General features: G+C 34.5%; 1 protein-coding gene across 5 annotated transcripts in view; it reads right to left on the minus strand.

Moving 5' to 3' along the window:
- Positions 1–548: 548 nt before the first annotated feature.
- SLC30A9 (solute carrier family 30 member 9) overlaps positions 549–21307 on the minus strand; it is a 42365-nt gene continuing 21606 nt past the window's right edge. For 4 of the 5 annotated variants that reach the window (XM_026093572.2, XM_064511213.1, XM_026093570.2 and 1 more), the window contains exons 11-18: positions 20990–21125; positions 20529–20568; positions 20014–20085; positions 19468–19575; positions 17523–17688; positions 11795–11924; positions 9187–9300; positions 549–7014 (exon numbers count right to left, since the gene is read on the minus strand). In XM_026093572.2, coding sequence (XP_025949357.1) covers positions 6970–7014; positions 9187–9300; positions 11795–11924; positions 17523–17688; positions 19468–19575; positions 20014–20085; positions 20529–20568; positions 20990–21125 — 811 coding nt within the window. In that variant the 3' untranslated portion in view covers positions 549–6969. Of the gene's footprint in view, positions 7015–9186; positions 9301–11794; positions 11925–13168; positions 14559–17522; positions 17689–19467; positions 19576–20013; positions 20086–20528; positions 20569–20989; positions 21126–21307 lie in introns of those variants that run through there. The other variant, XM_064511215.1, reaches the window with a different exon arrangement.

A 21307-nucleotide genomic window follows, 5' to 3' on the forward strand; every position in this document is an offset into this window, starting at 1 on the left:
AGAGGCTGGGACAGCTCTGCTGGGATTGTCGAATTAGTTATTCCAAAAGTATAATATATAAACCCCACCTCTCCAAGAAATTCTCCACATACCTGACTCTTCTACTGCCTGTTGTTCACCTCACCTTGAGATCTGAACCAGAACTAGTAGTCCAAACTGAAGACAGTACCAGTGGGCATCTGAGCCAGACAAAGATCTGTTTAGTCTATATCAGGGAAGGACTTTCACTGTTTGGGGATAGAGGAGAATAGGCTTAAAAGCACAGTTGCCAATGAAGTATACTACTGTGTGTAAGTATTTGTAAGTATACCTTGGCTATCTTAGACAGGTTGCTCAAGTATCTAGTGCGTGCTACTTTAATATACTGACATCGCAAAGGCACTAGTAAGTAGTACAAGTGGATGGATACAACCTTTGTCATGCATCCATAATATACTGCAATATGCACTTTGAATTCAGAACTGTAGCAAACCAACATCAACTGCATAAAGCCAGTGCTATTGTTTACCTTTAAAATATAAAATTGCTGAAATTAACAGACCACAACCTTTACCACGTATGTAACGTTTTACTGAATAATTACAACTTCTAGAGATTTTTACAGAATGTACCAATTACAAAAAAAAAAAAAAAAAAAAAAGCAGAGAAATACTTAAATGTCTACACTTCACAAATTAATGATTTCCTCACACTAATGTGAAATAACCTAGACATAGAATGAAAAAGCAGTACATGAAAGCATAAGAATGGAGGGAGAATACATTTGATTAAAAGGCTGCATGGGAAAGCACATTTCAATTTTGAGACTACTCACTGAAAATTCTACCACCAGTGAAAATCCTCGCTGCTGGCTTTCACATTTAACACAATTTTGGTAATTGCTTGTCAAATGCTTTAGACATTTTTCCAGACACTTTTCTCACCTCTCTTCAGTGTCTTTACTTTGAAGAGAAACTTACCAAAAACCCATAAATTGTCATTTCTGCAACACTGTACATTTTTCTTCCATCTTCAGATCTGAAGCAGCTGATCACAACCTCCAATGCTTTTATATGAAATAACTCTAACTCTCTTAATAAACGCAGTCTAAATTTAGGTTACAAAAATCAAACTTATCTTAGGCTAAAGAGTGTGGGGCTATATTCCAGTATTTTAGGAAAGACACCTCCCTAACAGTACTATGAATGCTAGAAATACAAAAATTTGTCCAGGCTTACTGTTAGTGTAAGACTTGTAAGAATTAACTAAGATTTTATATTTTAATTGGCGGTTCTGATTTACACACAAAAAACAAATTGTCCTTGAGAGCCTGCTGTAATACAGGTTAGGGAGAAAAACTGTTCTTCTATCTACCACAATCTGTTTTTTGTCTGTGGTATTAAAAAAAAAAATACATCCCTTTTACATGATGCTTTGAATGTTCTCTAACTTCTTTGCAGAACGTGATGATTTAACTAGAAAACTTGCTTATCCACAGACATTTAAGCAACCCAAAAATAAGGACTAACATATTCAACAATGCTTGCAAGCTGACTCTAACAATTCTGCAGTCCTTAGAACACTGCACCTTTTTTTCCAAAACATCATCTGTACTGTGCTTCAGTTGTTTCTTTGCTGAAAAAAGCAATTCATTATTTCTTTCATCCACTCCAACTCCCTTTTCCAGAATTAAAATTACTCGGCCTCCACTCACCAAATACACAATTCATCAACAAATCTTCAGACTGAGATTATACCGTCATTCTTGGATAGAACTAAGTTTTCAGAGGAAAAACAGGTTTAAACCCGTACGATTGAATACCGTATTAGGAAACAGTTAAACTGAGGCACTGATGTTAATTCGATCAGAGATGGGGGGGGGGGGGGGAATCAGCCTTTGGGAGGGGGGGGACATACCCAGCTATCTTAATATTGCTAAAAGAAAGACAATTATAATACTACATTGTTTGATGCATTCTAATCAAATGCCATTTCTTACTGTTAACATTTTCTTCTTCAATCAGCCTCTCATTTCTGGCCACATTTTCTAGATTGTGTTGATCCTTTCCTATTCCCAAATGTTCAACATCCTGTTTTTTCTTCCTTGTATTCTTTTTTTTTTTGTTTTACTTCAACAAAGCCTGACTGACAGCAGCTTCTACAGTTCACATAACTATTCAGAGCTCCTGGCCCATTTTATTTTCCTCAAAGAGCATGCATTTCAGAAATCAGTCCATTGTGCATGGATTCTTTTTTCTTTTTTACCTGTAATAAAGCTATAGTCTACTTTTGATATCAATTATTTCCGTGTTTCACGAACAAGAAAGGAAAAATTACTTCTTTAAGCTACCCAACCCCTCTACAAAAGAATCTTTTTCGTACATCTCAATTTCTCATTTACATTAAGCAGGTAAACTGCAAAAGAGATGTCAGTTGTACTTTCTATTTAGGGCTCACAGTAAGAACAGAAGCAGCACAATATTTTGGGGGGGTGGGGAGGGAAGCATTTTCATTTTATATTCACTTCTGCAATGTACACCTTTAGGCAAGCACAGAACTTCAATTTTAGTACAGGAGTCAATACTAATCAATTGTTCTATTCTGCCAAGCCAGAATGCCTTAAGAACATATGACCACAAAATGAAGTACTTTTCTTTCACGTCTTCAACAGTACGCTTCTGTGGATTCTTCTGTAAGACAGACCTCTAAATCAACTTTAGAAAAAGGATTGAAAATTTAAAAAAACCGCAACATTTCTTGCAACACGTAAGAGCTTAAAAACTCTTTGCATGTAACCTGTATTTAATGCACTCATCATTAATAGAAGTACTTCCACAATGAGTAATTTTTGTTAAGGAAAAAACAGATGTCAGCTAAAATGGTAACAAATAAGAACAGAGTTGCAACCAGTGTATTACCTAGACAAACCATCCTTAAAATTCTTTCATGTCCTCCATCGGCCCCCCACAATGGTAAGTAAAAAATCTCTTTAAAAGAAATTCATTTTTTGTGATATATATTATACAACCTGCACCTAGCAGAAGTGTAAAAACCTGGTAATTTTTGCCAACATGATTTGGAGCTTTCAAAACAGCAATCATGCTCTAAATAAATTATCAATAAACAAGCAATTAGTATAAAATCTAAAGTCCAAGAGCAGTATATAGCCCTGCTATTAAAATACAAGATGCCCACGATGGCTTCCTCCTCTCAAAGTAAGGATATTACTCTTACTCAGGTAAGAGTGAGAGTTATTAAAAGAAATCTGTGTGAGAATTCAAGAAAGGAGCCTAAAAATACCTTTGGCTTAAGCATGAGCCACAGAGGATAAAGGATGCAACTTGTCATTAAAAATGTTTTCCTGTTCCCTGAGTCCCTGCTGCTATTAGACCAGGACACACAGCAAACAGTGCCTCTGCAACACGGTAGTTCACTAAAGGATTTACTAGTACACCATGCTTAATAAATCCTTAGGTAACAGTGGAGAATGTTTTACATAGTTGTTCGCAACTGCAGTCTGTAATACACACACCCACACATATATTTGTTTAGTTAAATTACTTTAGAAAGGGGAAAAGCAGCACATGTTGAATTTCACAGTGCATAAAGGAGACAATTTAGACCTGAAATTGATTCATGGGGGCAAAGAATTCAGAATTTTATCTTTTATAGAAAATCATCATATAGAAAAGTATGTATTATTAGCATCCAGCAAAAATATATTAAGATCACTCCACATACTGAAGTGTTACAACTTTTTTTTCTTTTCTTTTTTAAGCAGCAAAAGTTTTATGGAATTACGAGACATCATGCAACATCTAAGCAATCTTTTCACAAAGCAGAGGGCAATAGTACTTTGAACACAATGTGAATAAATAATACTCAAGGCCAAAACACCCTACAAAAATAAATTATTTTAAAATACTAAAGCTTTACTGAAAAGTATCCTAGAATATAAATTTGTTAGCTGTCACTCCCTTTCCTTAATCAATCCTTCAAATGAATTTAAAAGGAACATTAAGTAACTGCATTTGTGATAAAGAAAAACTCTACTCCTCCACACTTTGCAATTTTTTTTTTTTAATTCAGAGGATTCTGTCATGTAAATGGACTATCTACAAATTGTCCTCCAAAACACTAAAAGAAAAGTAAATTAAGTACTGGACCCACATCACCTCAAGTTTTAGACTATAAAGACCGCTGTTGTTTAAACAAAAAGAAAGTCAAATCTGTTAAAAGGCAATCTGCAAATTATAATATATATTAAACTCTAGCAACTTGAAATTACCTTTCCTTTCTAAACAAACTGACAGGCTCAATGAACCAATATTTTCATCCAACTGCAAGATATGCAAACCCATAAGGGACTGCCAAAACCAGTCAGTCTGCCTTTTCTTCTAACACACCACTATCCAGGTCAGTTTTAAAAACAAAAGAAGGTCCTGAAACTATGCAATTACGACATTACCAAAAACATTCAAGTTGTAGGTTCTTAAACTTAACACATCGTGATGATATAATCAATAATGCAATTGGGAGAGAAGGAATTGAATTTTATCTCAGAATATTAACAGAAAGTGTGTTGATGGATATGCTTCTGATTCAGATAAGGAAACTAAGGTCAGAATTCATACAAATTACGTCTCTAATAAGTACGAAAGTATCATTTTTACAGGCTTTGGAGCAGACATCCTGCAAGAACATACGCTCATGTCTCTTCTTAAACATGATATGGGAACATTTCAGTATTTAGAATGAAACTTCTGCCCTGCAAAGTGCAGACTAACTCTACTTATTCATCGCTAACTCCAGCATACAAACCATTTACATCACATTTCCTCTCTCCCTTAATCCCCCACAGTAAGAACGTTTGCCCATTTTCACCCCTTTTATTCATGCTTTTAATATCTTCGGAATAACAATTTTTAAGTGTCTATTCAAATTCAAAATCCATTTAAATATTCAAGGAAGAAGGAAAAAAGATATGCATTATCACATTTCAGTGCTCTTCATGAATGAGACTGTCATCAGCAGAGTGCATACCAAGATGAGCTGAAGCTCACATAGGCAGGGGCGAGGCAGATAAATGATTTATAACATGCTAACATATCTCTTATTTACTTGAGACAGTACATTTGCAAATTACCTTTAACCTCTTTCACTAAATGCATTTCAGATCATCAGGCTTAAGTATACTAACCAGTTCTACAGTAGGAGAAAAACAGGTAAATGCAGCTTTCTTTTGGATTAGCCATAATAAGCTAATACACTACGAAGAAGTCACTAGTGAAAAGGAATTATGGACAAGGGTACTAGTCACCCAAAATTACAGTATGTGAAGTCTCCTTTTTAAAAAAAACGAAAGACTGGAATGTTATTCTACTGAAAATGACCAGCATGCAAAGTGCTTTTCAATTGTCAAAAGGCATGCTATTTTAAATTCTTCTAATTCACTGCTGTCATTTTACATGAAAAACATTACAAAGCTTTTAATCCAATCCTGACATATTGGTCTCCACAATTACTATTTGCTGCAATGCTTATAATTTAAGATTAACAAATTGATTTTTGAAAACTTGCTTCATATCAATATTTCTTCTCTCAGCAAGTCAGTCATTAAATTAGTCAGCAACTGAGTCACTAGGAGGCTCTAACTGCCACCTCTCACCCATGAGCAATTTTCATTTTACTGAAATATTTTGAAGTGTATAAATAATTTTCCTCAGTTATTTATCTGTAGTCATTTCATTTACATTCCAATTAATAGGTTTGCATGATCTGTACTCATAGACTTTATTAAAAGACTGACTTTCAAAGAATCCACTGACTTGGGTGCCTGCTGCAGAAAGCCTTATTCTAGAAGTCTATTTTATATAGTGCTAGAATTGCACATTTCAAACTTATAAGCTCTAAGCACTTCATCTCAGGATTGTTGAAGACTACTGGTTTCATTCTCCCAGACAAGCAAGGCTGATTCTTAAAAAACACAAAGCAAGCAGTTCAGAATTCAGACAACAGATAATGCATATAGGTAAATAAATTAAAAATACAATGTATTCATTTCTGTTTAATTATAAATATTTCTAATACATTTTTGACTATTATAACTCCCAAATGTGTCTCTAGCAAAGACCATTTCTGGCAATACAGCCTATTAAAAGTATAAAAAGCCAAAAATGCCAGGTAAATTTTAATAAGCACTGTCATAAATATCTCCCAGATTACATCTGAAGATATTTACAAATAAGAGAAGTAATATACAATTAGGGGAAAAAGAACAAAATCTAAACAGAGGAACTTCACCGAAATCCCTACACAGTAATTTCTTCACAGTAACTCAACATACTCTGGCTAGTCACACAAAGTTGACTCCACTGAGGAAAGAAAATGATTTTCTTAAGTGCTGTTGTGAACTGCAACAGTGGCAAAACGCAGATTTCCAGGTCATGGTACTTGAGAGAAGGCCAGTGCCTGTTAGAAAGAACTCATCTCATAGGAAAGAAAAACTGTGAAAAAATTACACAGTTGGAAAATAACAACTACTTCAAGGTTGGCAGGTTCCACTGGAACAAAGTCTTCCTAGCTAATCTTAATATCTCCCAAGAACCTTTAATGATATCTTGAAAGAAACTAACAAAGTGCAAACTGATTGCAAAGGGACACAATGGAAAACTAGGCATGTTGTACATTTTCAGGCAGTAATATTTGCCTAACTGAACCTCAAGTCTCGAGTTCTGAATTGCAGTTAATTCACTCAGACAGATTCTCTTGTGGAAATTAAGTGAAGTAGCTTTTTGAAATTGATTTTGCCATAGGAATTTTTGCCTGCAACTCTAATGTTCTTCCAGAAGCAGCGCTAACAGTCCAGGATGCCTACAGCAAAAGTAAGCGAGGTATGGTACTGAGGTCACTGCAGTTTCAGAAGCTTTTCATTCCTTTACACAACTTCTTTCCAAAACGGTAGCAACTTAAAGACCTCTTCCGTCAAGTCTATAGTATTTCCAAATCCACATGACGAACATCAGGATTCCGTTGCTGGGGAAAAAAAGCAAAACAAAAAATATTTTTATTAAATATGTTCAAACACTTATTTGTGCATGGATACAAATGATGGAAAACAAATCTCTATTTCTGGTAACATAAGGACTATGGTAAAATGAAGAGTAACTTCAATAAATATATCCCATGCTATAAGCAATTTTAAAGACTAAATCTCTTTTTATTTGACAAACACTTTTCAACTTCACAGCTAAGTTAGTTCTTATGCATTAAAAAATATGAAGCAGCTCTTTTGATTTAAAAAGGCAATCAGTTTTTATGCAAAACTGTCCAAAGAAAACTTTCTTAAAATGACATACATATGTTTAACAAGCACTTTCCTGAGTACCAGGTAATTGCTGAAATAATTTGTTCCATGCCATTGAAGCTATTTACAAAGATTCAAAATACTGTTTCTGTTAAGAAATATGCATCTTCTGATACTGTAGAAACATTATGGTCATTACATGGGTTGTACAATCCACATGAGGTTTAAAGCCACTGACTTCAAAGTCATCCAGCATGTGAATCTGACTAGCATATTTAGTAAAGCATATTCAACAACAACACAACCACTGAAATCCACGTATACACCAAAAACTAGTATTCATGTTTAAAATTATTAGTCATGCGCCTGCTGCTCAAAAACCATGAAGAACTAGATCTCCTGATGCAATTATACTCAATAATCTGATTTTTAAACAGCACCACTCTGGGGAGATGAAACTTTATAAAAGCAGAATATTTCTCAAAAATTCTACACTGCAGCCAAGGTCATGCTCTTGAGCAGTGTCTCCTGATGAAGGCAAAAGGCAGTCGTGGAATGACTGTATCTGTCTGGCAATCAGTATACTTACAGTTCTGTATTCACTCTAGAAAATACTACAAAACTGACCTCAACCTGTGAAAACATTTGGCAGGCCTCATGCCTTGCAACTCTGGGCAAGGAAAATGCTCAACCATATAAGATCAAGGAAATCAACTTTGCATTTTGCAAAGAAATATTAAATCAGAACACCTACTATGGAAACGTATAGAATAGATATTATACAAAAGTTTTCACCAACAACTTTTTGTGACTATATATCACCCTTAGACGATTCAGTATATTCCCTCTGCTGGTCAACCACAAGAGGGCATGAACATGCAAAATAACCATCTTTTCCACCTACACAGGGTGCGCACACACACCTGTTCGTTGAGGCCCAAACTCTACTCCAGGTTTGGTCTGGCATTTGGTCTGGGATCCAAACATGTTTAAAAAAATTACACTCAGAAGTAGAGAATACTAAAAATCTCATACTTCTCCAATTCTGTCCAGAACTAGCAGTCAGGTAGGTACCAGCACAGGCCTAGAGTCATATATAACCACAGCTAAGTCTCCATCCACATCAGTGATGTAACACTAGAATTTCCAAAGACTGAGACAAATAATGTATTAAATATGATTTTTAAAAGACGATCTTTTGTCCTAAAACTACTCAGAACAAAATTGTTTCTATTTACAGTATGTAAGGAACATACAAAGAGAAAATGAAAGCAAGCAAGCTATTCTGATTACCCACAGCTAGTTCTCAGATTAAGATTTTAATGGCCACATAATAATTAGAAATCAAAAATGCAACAATCCTCTGTTGTCTCAACCAAAGGATTTTTAAACTCAGAATGAAAAAAGGATTATGGATTTTTGTTTATGTAATGATTAAAAAGTTATGACAGACCCACAAAGCAATAAACATTATATTGCTTTACCAAGAGCAGAAAAGGTCAAGTAATTAGAGCCCTCATCACACAGTGGTATCAGTTCTGAAACAATGCTAACTGTCAGATTAAAAACCACTTGAAATTTGCTTCTTTATAACTAAAACAGAATTCAAAAGCCTGTAAACAAGCTGACATTCTGAGACTACCCTAGCATTGATGAAAACACAATCAGGTATCATTTCATGAGATGTGTGTTGTACAATGATAAAAAACTCTGACCAAAATACATAGCAAACAGATCAAAGGCAAAGTAAGAGCTTGCTGCTTGTCAGAATTTAGTTAACAAAACTATAGCGAGAAGTCTGGCGTTCGGATTATCAAAGACAATCCTCAAAAGGAGAAGCAGTGATACTGTTTAAAATGTATTACACAATAAACATTCTCTAATAAACAGCTACATCTTACCTTTAGGTCCTTCTCAAGTCTGTCTACTTCAGCTCCCAGTGTGTCAATGATATTCTCACCATGTTTAAGCATGAAGGCTTCTAGTTCTTCAAGAGTCTTCACTTGTTGAATTTCCTAGCAAGATATAAAATTTAAAAGGTTAAGATGGAGAAGAAAGGAGAAAACCCTAACAAGCGTCCTGACATATTTCGTGGGCCTGCAAACACAAAGTTATTGGCCTTTGCCATTTTCTTTCATAGCAGCATCTAATGACACGTTTCAAAGATACCAGAAAACAGTATCTGGTGAAAATGACTGGCTCACTGTTACATCTGCATCTGATATAAAACATCAATTTTTAATGGATTTCCTCTTTTATACGCAGACCGAGTTTATAGAATTTTATTCATTTTCTAGAAGTATACAAGGTGTCACTTGCTCACAGCAAGGAAAAGCAGCTTATCCCTCTGTATTCCTTCCTCATTTCCTTATCTTCTTCCTGCTCCATTGTACTGCTTACTGCAGACATCACATTACCAACTTAACTCAAAATCCACAAGGAATACTGTGAAGCCTGCTGTAAATACTACCACACTGCAGTATCCAAAAATTGGAATACTGCTGGTGTGAACTCAGCCTAGAAGGCCAAGAGTATACCAAACTGCAGGAGTCAGCTTAAGGAAGACAGGATGCTACACTCCCTATAATATTAGGCAGATTTCCACTACAGGTGAGAATTCCTCCCTCTAGAAAACAGATATTAGAAACACCAAAGAAAGTATCACAGCAGTAATTTAAGTTTTTCTTAGATGTCCCACATCCAAGAACCAAGTAGGCCAGAAGCCATTTACCCTAAAGTACCTCAGCCATAGGGTTAGGTGGTGAAGTATGGCTTAGGTGCAGCATGTTTGAGACAAATAGGTTACTGTTGACAGACAAAGCAAAAATTAAATAATCAGTTCTTCTTGCATATACAACTACAAAACAACATAAAGTTCATTCTTCCCATTACTCTAACTGTGGGAAAAAGAAAGAATAATATAATTGAATGAGCTTAAAAATACTGCAACCACACTAAGCTATGAAGATGATCAGGGCAAGTCTAACAAGCAAAAGAAACAAGATTAATCTGAATGAGAGCATTCTAACAAATATTTCATAACTTTGGAAAGAGCAATGTTGATATCAACACAGGACGATCTGTTTAAAAATATATATAGTCCAAAAGGTAAGTACTATGTCTGCTCTCGACTACAGATGGATGAGTCCTGATGACTACCCTTCAGAAGTGGTATCACAGCAGACAGATGGTTACCAGATGGAACTATGTAACTCATATAAGAAACAGTTGCCAACCTAGAAACATTAAGAAAGAACTTTCCCAACAATGCCAGTTGGAAGAACTGATGAAGACTGCATGCAAAACACAAAACAAATAGTGGGTAAAGAACAAAAGTTACTAAGGTCTTTCCAAAGAAAAGCGGCATACTGAACAGCTGCAACAGTAAAGCAAAACAACGGAGAGTTGGCAATATAAAACCAAGAAAGCCTGCTGTATCTTTGTACAAAGTTGATAGCACTCTTCCTTTTAAGAAAAAAATATGTATTAAATTAAAATCTAATTTAAAGAAAACAAAGATCATTTAGTGCACCAGTTTTGGGGAGTTTTGTTTTTTAGGACAATGTACCCCCTTGATATTAAAGGGTGGTACTTACTAAAAATGGGATGCCAGGTAATGGCTTAAATTTAAGTTAACTCATATGTAAACTCAGGTACCTGGTAAGTCACATTTAACAGATAAACATAAAATCCAGATACTATCTGACATCTACTTTTCATTTTGAAGCATTATGTAAGGGGTGGCAAAGTAAAAAAATCTTGCAGATATCAAAAAAAAATATATATATACATATATATATAAAAGCCATAGTTATTGGTGAAATTGGATGACTATAGTTTGCTTATCTAAAATACAAGGAGATTTTAAAGTAAATTATTCTTTACTTGATACTCTATGCTTCGTAGCTTTGCCAGGTAAAAATCATGTAAGAGTGGTTTTGCATTTCTTTATTGTAGCATGGGATTAAAAAAAAAGCCAAACCACATTAAAATCAGTCAGACACTCACTTCAGGATGGTTAATTGTTAGCTACTGCTAAGTTATGTGACACAAGCAATCCATATTCAATCTTAGTTCCACCGGCAGGATCTGTAAACCATAACACTGCATCTTCAACACCCAAGGAGACCATCTCTGCCAAAACAGAGGTGACAGGCTTCTAATTTTGACTACAGATCATATAAATTAATAAATATTTATTGGAAAAATTATGTTCCCACCAAAATGATTTCAGACAAACCTGTATCTTCTAGGAAAAAGTTGAATTCAGACCTGCCCTCCCCTCCCTACCCAGGCCTTACTCAACCCAGAAATGGCTCTCTTTCAGCAGCAAATATGATTCTGTGTAGAGATATTTAACACGCTGACAGAAAATAAACACATCTGCAATCCTTCCAAATGAAGAAGTGGAATATATCCCATCTGTTTGAAAACTTGCTTTGAACATACTTGAAATTGCAAAAGTAAAATCAAATGCTGGAAATTACAAAAACACTTCTTAAAACATACTTGTAGCAGCTGTTCAATGTCTTGTTTTTCCAGGTAAGAACGAGTAACAACCCGTCCATCAAAGTCTACTTCTGCCTTGAATCTCACTTTGCTCATTCCCATGTCTGTGGCTTTAACATCATGAATTGCTCTGAAACACACAATTTTTAAAGAAAATGTAGAACGTAGAGCAAACAACTAGCTAGTTTGACTTCTGTGTTCACAACATTGTCACAGTAAAACAATCATGTAATTTTAGAATCATGTAATTTTAGAAGTCCACGGCCTTTGACTAAAAAAATCCTCATTATGTCACCACACTCTCCCCTTAAATACTGATTTTATATTTAACCAGTTATATCTTTTCCACGGGTAACTGCTAAGCCAACACAAGTATCCCACCCACATCTATATACAGCTGAATTTAGTAAGAAAAACGAAAAAGAGCATGGAAGATTTTAAACTAGACTAATAGTAAAAAAACAACAACAAAAGCACACAAAAACCAAAATACACACAAATACATCCCACAATAAAAACTGAAAACTTCCCTAATTCTGAATCAAACTCAAAATTCAAGTTACTTGATACTGAACATGAGTTTTTGGGCTTTCTCCTACTCTAGGACATAATGATAATTTCTTCTGGAATAACAAATACATACATGCAATGATTTTAAAATCTAGTAACTACCTTGATTTCAAGGAAAAGAATGATCTGTTGCCAATTACTGAAAGTATACGCTGCAATTAAAGAGACTTCTTTTCCAAAATAAGTACAATTTGTAAAGGTATTCCTTTCTTGAAAATTTTCTATCCCACATTACATTTGATATGAGAGAAAGTTGTGGATAACATGTTTGGAACTCACTTTGATTGCACTGAATTATTAAATCATTCTTAATCACAAGATAGCTGTTTGTAACTGGTGAAAATGTTTCATTTATGCATTCCTAATACATTACAGAATATGAGCACTGCAATATGTTTACATTTTGGACCTTTGAAGATTTCTGTTTTTCTATTCATAAAGTCTTGCTCCTGTTTGTGAATAAACTCCAAGAGTTTCTGAATACAGGCAATAACAAAAAGCCCTCCATTTTTCAAGAATAAAAAGTTAAGAAGTAAACTTACATATTAGAGGATCTAGACACACTGTAATGCATTTCAAAAATGGAAAACTTTGTAAAATTTAGTTTTTTCTAATTAGATGAAGACAAACTTCATTTATCTTTAAAACCAAGCAGAATTTTAAATTCCCACTGCAGAATGTTTCCACATTTTTTCCATCAAGACCAAGAAGACTAAAATATGGGGTATAAATCACAGAGAAGTTTTAAAATGCTTTATTTTGACATTTCCAAACCAAAACACACATCTGAGGACAACTAAAAACTCTGGAGTATTTCAAAGATTTTGGTTTTATTGACGGAAAAATCCAATCCTGACAAATTCCAGCATAAAATCTAGATTCAGCAATAAAGCTCACTTGATGGAAAGTACAATATTTTTTCATTAATTTTATTAAATTGTGCAATTTCATAACACCTTTAAAATTAGGATGTACTTTTGTCTTAACCGCTTCATTTGCTCTGCCCAGCTAGAAATGTTCCTTCACATCTGAACGCTCATAAATTAGAATAAATTTCACAGAGGGTAGTGGATGGAAGTGGAAGGCATAGTTCAGAAGTAGCCTGCTAAAATGAACAGCCTGCAGAGAACAGGAGCAATTTATTGTAATGTTCAGTGGAAGGGAGTAGTGTTAAGCACATAAAAAAAAAACAACTATTGAGACATGAAAAAATACATCTTAGTAAATATGTAAGCAGATTAGAAGAACTAACAGCTTACTAATAGCTATAAAAAATTTCCAGCTCCAGTCAAGTTTACACAGTGGGAAGCCACCAAATCAAAACGATACTGACTCCAGTAACCAAAATGGCATCAAACCATCTCCTCACACAGAAAGGTATTTAAGATATCAGTTGTGGTTCAATGAACATTATTGAAGCGATTTTGAATTCATGTGCATGATACAAAAATGTAGAACTATCAAGTGCAGATATATCAGAGCTAGGAGAGAGAATAATTAAAGAAACTGGAGATTTTTCATTAGGCACTAATTTGATATTTGAATTCAGTGCAATGACGCATATATTGTGTATGTAAAGAAAAAACTTACTGTTTATAAACTGTACAGAAAAGATAAGACAGTGAGTTAGGAGGAGAAAGTCACTAGTAATTCAGAAGCACAAATATGCATACTAAAACTTATGTTACAAAGCTTGTGCATGGAAGCTTCTGAGCGGCTATTGCAGACCACCAATTCAAACTACTGAACGCAGTAAATTTGACATTAAAGCAAAATTTGTTGTAGAAGACTTCAAGTTATGAATTGCAAGTCATCAGTACATTTTTTTAAAAAACTTGAACGATATATTTTCCAACACAACAATAGTACAATTACCAAATACCTGTCGTAAGTAAAAAATACAGATGAAACTGTTACTGAAAATTAGTGGGTACCTGGGCACCAGTCACAACATTCCACAGGAACAAAATCAAGACAGTATGTACCAAATAAAATATTTTATTTCACAGTTTCAAAAGCTTATTTTCCTAAGTTTGAATTAAGCTGAATACAAGAAAGATGTAACAAAATGCGTGAATGAGAGTTAAGAATGGAATGTTTATATGGCAAAACATAGAATCAAATAATTTTCCAACTGAGAGAACAACTTTGACTGAAATCCCCTTCTTGTTCATTCATGAAGTAAGGGCTAAACCTAGAAATTACAGAGCAAAACATAAAGAAAGCGTAAGTAAATAACCATCAGTATAAAAAGAAATGGTGATGTCCAGGAAACTGAAAAAAGTGAAATAAAGCCATTACTAGCAATGTGAAGGGGTTTTTTTTGTTTAAGTATAGTAGAAACAAAGGATAACCTAGAAACAAACCTGCTACTTAATGGAAATGGAAAAATTTTTACTAATGATACAGACTAGGTATAAACATGCAATGAATAGTGTGTTCTTGATCTGATAAGAGCAAAACAATGAGCTACTACAACAAAGCATTTCTCAGTCTATTAGTAACCAAGAGGTATATTGCATAGTTAAAACAAATAAAATATTTCTTATTCAGCAGGCTCCATAACCTGCATTCAACAGCCCAAAAAACTGAGAGTAACTGTGAAGGCCAATAAATTTTTCATCTTGCAGTACTGTATTCACAACATTATGCCAAAATTTCAGAATGGCAAATAAGACAATCCAGTTAACTAAAAAGCACTTCACCTGAAAACCTAAGACAAAATTGTGGAAAAGCTGAAAAAATGGTATATGAAGGGGATGAATTCCAGCCAACAAGGTTTTAGGCAACGTAGACCTTGTCAAACAAATCCTACCCAAAAAAAAAAAAAAGAAAAAAAAAGAAAAAAGAAAGAAAAATCAAGACTTAAGTTGAAAAAAGATTAGTAACACAGAGATCATTTATTTTGGTAGTGTATCAGTGAGTATTGTGCAATAACACAAATACTTTGCAATTATCACTAGATAACTCAAAGACTTTATAATAATCACTAGACCATGATGCTCAGGTGACGACCTGATAGAACAATAAATTGCAGGGCAGGAGGGAAATCAGGGCCTCTGGGTTCTCTGGTCAAACTGAACCCAACACACATTCTGATGAATGTCAAGTTATTCCCAGATATACCCCCTTCACATCTCATTTAACACATCTGGGGGGAAAAAAAAAAAAAAAAAAAAAAAAAAAAAAAAAAAAAAGATCACAAACCCTCCCCAAAAGAAAAATATTCTATTCTAGGACACAAACTACTACAGCAAAGACTGCATTCGGAACTCATTTACAGTTTGATAGCTAAAGGTCCCGAAAGGCTGAAATAAGCAGCGCCAATACTAGTCACAGCTGTATAAGCAGCCCAGTGCTCAAGACTTGTTTTTTCTTTGCATATGGTGTCAGTAGGACAAATGCAGGTTTGAGAAAATGCCTGAAGTCTTGTAAGTTCAAAGGTAAATTGATCAAAATGTACGAGTAGCCTTTGGGAGCAATATTTGATGCTAAAAGGATTTCCTCATTTCATAAGTCAAAAAAAAACCCAACAACAACAAAAACAAAAACACAGAAACAAAACACCCACAACCACAGCCCGAGGTTGGAATAAGAAAAAAGAAAAAAAAAAAAAGTAAATTTTTCCCCCAAAAAATATTCCTAATCACAATATGCAGCTCACTGTACAACATACAGAATTCTGAGATCAAGACCAAGCGTCTTATTAGAAGATGCAATTTAACCAAGCACAAGGTATTAGGGTTTCTACAAGAGGAGCTGGGTGAAAGACAAATTGTGCAATTCAAAGGAATCAATCCAAGTAACATGATGGATCATACACGAACGACTCAAGACAGAGTGGATACAGAAGGCAGACAGTGTTATGGAAAAGTACGTGAACATGCTTCTGCTTCTAGCCTTAAAAGAAATACGCATCTAAGCAGTTTACTACCATAAGAAGTTTTATCTTCATGCTTTTTTAAAATTAAGTTATTTTTTGTTTTAAAAATGGTTTTGGCCAGAAGGAGATGAGCTAGATCTACTCTGTTGAGAAATTACGGTTGTCTACAGAATGGAATATAACAGTAAATGTTTTTTGGGATAGATTGTAGGATTCTAGGATTCCAACCCAAGACAAGTAAGGATACACTTTGGACAAAACAGCTACCGAAGTCACATGCAAATAACCCTGTGAACTTCATTATTCTAGAACAACACTGTTAACGTATGTTCCACCATTCGAACTAATGCAAGACCATTATGGTACTTTAACAGAGCTTAGTTACTGACAAGTGAAAATTTTAACACAGCCCTATTCCAAAACAGGAATCTTGCTTGTAACAACACGTCTAGCTTCTAGAATGAAAGACATGTCGTTCATCTTTTGCTTGCAGTTGAGATGATGCAGCACTTAGTTAATACAGGAACACATGAAACCAAAACTAACGGGCTTGGTTTTTGGAAGTAGAAAAGCCCTAATATATTCCAGCTGACTTACACCAAAATATAAACCTAAATAAAGGTTAAGATGAAAAGAGTTTTGCTTTTAAATCAAGGTTAATAGGGTTAAAGCTAGCTAAAATAGCTCCTTAAAAAGCACTTTAAACAAGATTTCAGAATTGCAATGGCCTGTAAGTTTTCTATTTCACTGCAAATTATAAATTTCCAAAGAAATCAGGGAAACTAGTACTGAGTTCATTCTGTAAGCATCTAATATACAGAATCCATTACATAACACTACTGCAGCACTTCACTGACATTACAGAATTCCAGAGACTGAATATTAACAATAAAATAGAATTTAGACATTTAAGTATTAATAAACTATAGCAGCAGTATCATTTCTGTGCTTGCACTTCAGGCATTCAGAAATACCTTAAAAGTTGCAATGGCATTCTCATTAAGCTGTATGTCAATTTCTGTAATTAATAACTGTGAGAATTATATGATATTTTATTTCTGCTGTGAAAGAACTGACAGACAGAAGTATCTGCTTATTAAAATTTCTAGCATGTATCAACTAAGTTTCTAAAATCTTAATCCAGAAGATTACCTCTTCAAAAAGAAGAAAAAAAGATTTCTCTCATTTAATAAGTTCTTGGACTGTTCTTTTCAAATACTGTTTTCTTGCTTTGTGTTGGTCTATTAAGAGAATTTGAGTTGCCCAGATTCTCACCTTACAACAGGATCACTCTCCAGTAACTCGGTAAGTCGCTGCAGTTGTTCAGGTTGAATAGATCTTCCCAGCAGGGCTTCTGTGTTAGTGTAGATTAGAAATGCTGACACAGTTCCTAACAAAGTTCCAACACCTAGAGACCCCAAACTGTCATAATAGGGGTTTCCTTAAAAAAAAAAAAAAAAGAAAGAGAAAAAGAAAAAAAAAACACCACTCAAATTAGTTTCACAGAGTATCTCTAAAACACAGCAGATAATTCAAATTTCACACCAAAAGTAGTACACAGGTTTTTTCTTTTTAATTCATGTGCTGGCAATTCCATGCTTTACTACTGATGAACAAAATGAAGTTGGAAAAAAAATAAGTCCTTCAAATAAAGTCTCATGTCCCTCTCTCCCTCACTTAGAAAATATCATACTCTCCTGTCTCCTCTAGGACTAATATATTAGTCAATTCTTCTGTCATCTACTTGGGTTCTGGGATATAGATTTAACTTTAAGAATATAAAATTATATGCACCTAAAAATAGGTAGTAGCACAATCAATAGTCTCTTCTTTTATCAGTAAGGCAACATCGTCTTATGAAGACAATTATATATAGCCATCATTTTGATGGATGTATAGGACAGTCCTATATGATTCTTCCTATCAACTTAAAACCTTGCAAGTATTAACCACCCCTGGAATGCAGAACAACGGATGTGCTAAACATTCACTCATATTCAGATTTGTTAGGAAACTAGAGATGGAATAAAAAAAAATTAATTTGACATCTATATAAGGAACAAAACCTGCAAGCAACTCATGAAAAGCCTACAGAAAAACAAAAATTACCACATTTATTTTTCTAAACAACTAAAAAACTAAAGCCAGTATCTACAAAGGGAGAAATAAACACTCTTCTCCCTTTAAAAAACTTAACTGTACAGCTAAAGGCAGACTTTTGCAGCTCTGAATAATTTGCCATATAGATCATCACATTTGCATGAGTTAGGTTTGCCACATTATCTTCAGATTAAAGTAACTACTCCTGAACAACACTAACACCATTCTGCATCTGAAGGAAGAACAGAACTGCTTCCTTAAATCCTCCCCACATGCACATGGAGATGCCCACAGCTGAATAAGGAAACTCAAATTACGTAATCACATTAAGACAGGAAGTGATTTACATGGTGATAATAATAATATAAATATACTTTTCATAAAAGAATATCTTATCCTGCCTAAAAAAACAGGTCAAAAGGAAGTTAGACCCACTGGCATGCAAGTACTCTTTCAAGCTTAATCCCACCAATAAAAATAGACACTTCGAAAAAAACACATTATTTTCCAATTTTAAATATCTTCAACTCAATCTTTTGGAAATCAGATTAGAGAACAGTACAAAACCTCCAGAAGCTAACATAGTAGAAGAATCAGAAAAGAGCAGAAATATATTTTCATCAAAATTTACTTTTAGAAATTCACTCAAATTCATCAATTCTAAATGGCAAGTTGTAACACAAGGGTGCGTTTTTTTCTAAATACAATAAGCTGTAATTGAATGCCACCAAACACAGCGTTCTTCCACGAAGCAACTGAACAGCAAAAGCACGTATAATCTTAGCAGAAGAATTCTGCATAAACTGAAGCCTGTGTAAGTAGTAAATTATCCATTGGCTGTAATCATACAGCAATACACTTCATAGAAGTGTGCAACAAACAAATGGTCTACTTAAAAACTGAAGAATAGCTGTTGTCAATCTTCAATCGTTTTGCTAACAAAACTGACACTACGGGCAGGGTGAGGTGAAAATGAAGTCATACTATGACAATAACCCTAAAGAAGAATAGCCATATATTTAAATCAACTGGTATAAGCCAAATAATACACATTTTGTGTTCATATCATGCACAGGAGAAAATCTGTACCCAGCCTGTCTCATTTTGAGGTAGATTTTACCTGTTAGAGAAGTCAGACCCATACAGGTAGCAGCTACGGCCACACTCAGAACTGCGGCAGCATCCTCCAGTAACACCACATTTGTACTAGGATCACGACTCTGCACAACTGTATTCAACAAAAATTGCACTGCTATAAAAATCTTAGTCTTACTATATTATGCATAATACTTTATAAACTACATCCACATCAGCAAGTTAAGAGGAAAAATTTCTATAAGCATATGCGTACATGTCTAAAGCATTCATAAATATACAGAGCAAGCCTTGCACCACTTATGGAAACGCCTCCAAAATATCTGAAAATCTAAGGAGGATTTTATCCTCAAGAAGGCAAAACAACTTTAGTACAAGTGTCTAAGCAGTACTACTTAAATCAATAGGTTTTACCTACTTTGTAAAATGTATGTTACTAGAATAGAAAACTTATCGATTAAGCAGGTCGGGTGGAAGGGAAGAGAGACGAAGCTTTCCACGATTGTGCAAATACAGGTAAACAGATTCTGTTTTAAATAATCACATACCTTATTGCTATAATGACACATACCATATTGATAAAATGAAAGACCCTTGGCTCGAGCACTCCTCCGAATTTCATTTATAGCAACAAGAAGAGTAGCTGAAACAACACCAGAGTAGCTGCTGAAAATGGTTAGAGGCAAAATAATTTATGTTTCAATTTTGAAAAGGGAAAACCTTTCCTTAAATCACAGAAATAGGTCATCTAGAAAGCTCTGGCTATCAATACTTTGAATAACGGCAAAGCATAAAGCTATACCTTTATCTACATGCACACCTCTCCACACAAATCAAATAGCTTATTCATTGATAGTTTAATATAAAGAAAGGCATGCTGCATATGCTCTCAAATGATGTGTTCAACTTTTTATTATATAGGTGGATGAGGAAAGGAAAAAAATCTTCCCAAATACAACACAACTATCAGCAACAGACCTCAAAACTTTTCTGTGGTGTAAGCAAAGACTGATGACTACAATTACTCAGACTGTATTATCAGAGATTAAGAATACACAAATAGAAATATTTTTTAACACTACATACCTCCTTCAGATACCAATGATCCTGCTAAAATGCAGTACGCCTGTATGAAAACAAAAAAAAAAATGTATGTCTCAATTATCATTATATATACACATACTTGTACAGATTCCTTGCAGTATTCAAGAACCTCATTCCCCACTCTGCCATGCAGGTATCCATAATTACAAGACAATGATCTGACAACTAACAACATCCAAATTATACAGTAGATATTGCAAAATGGGAAAGGATCTTCTGATGCAAGAAAGGACACTGCAGGGTTTACAGGACAACCTCATTTTGCTGCAAGATCAACTGCAGTTCAACATGATTTTTTTCTTGAAACATTCTCAATAAAGCTAGTTGGAATTAATTGTTTGGGGATTAAACTGACTCAAGAAGTGTATTTCATACTATGCCATTACCTTCTATTAAGTCACCAATATTATCTACAGGTACAATATCAAACAAGATTTGCTTACCCAGAGAAGAGATTCTATAGGATGAGGATGGAGTAAGCCCATGATCCCATGATACCAAGAAAGTCCTGCACCCATCATGAAAATTCCCACCCCACTAATCAGGGAGGCAATATAGCGCATGTTTGTAAAGCCATATCTAGATAAAAACAAAGAAAGTGATTTAGGAAAACAAGATTCTAGCTCTTCACCAATATATGAAGAATTTTTTCCATGAAGTTTTTACATGTCTTGAAAACTAGCACCACATGACTGAGCTTCTACTTAAAAATACAGCTACTAAATCCAACTAATCAAAAAAAGAAAAAAAAGGCCATCTGA

This window comes from Dromaius novaehollandiae, chromosome 4, assembly GCF_036370855.1.
Source record: "Dromaius novaehollandiae isolate bDroNov1 chromosome 4, bDroNov1.hap1, whole genome shotgun sequence".
In the NCBI taxonomy this organism is placed as follows: Eukaryota; Metazoa; Chordata; class Aves; order Casuariiformes; family Dromaiidae; genus Dromaius; species Dromaius novaehollandiae.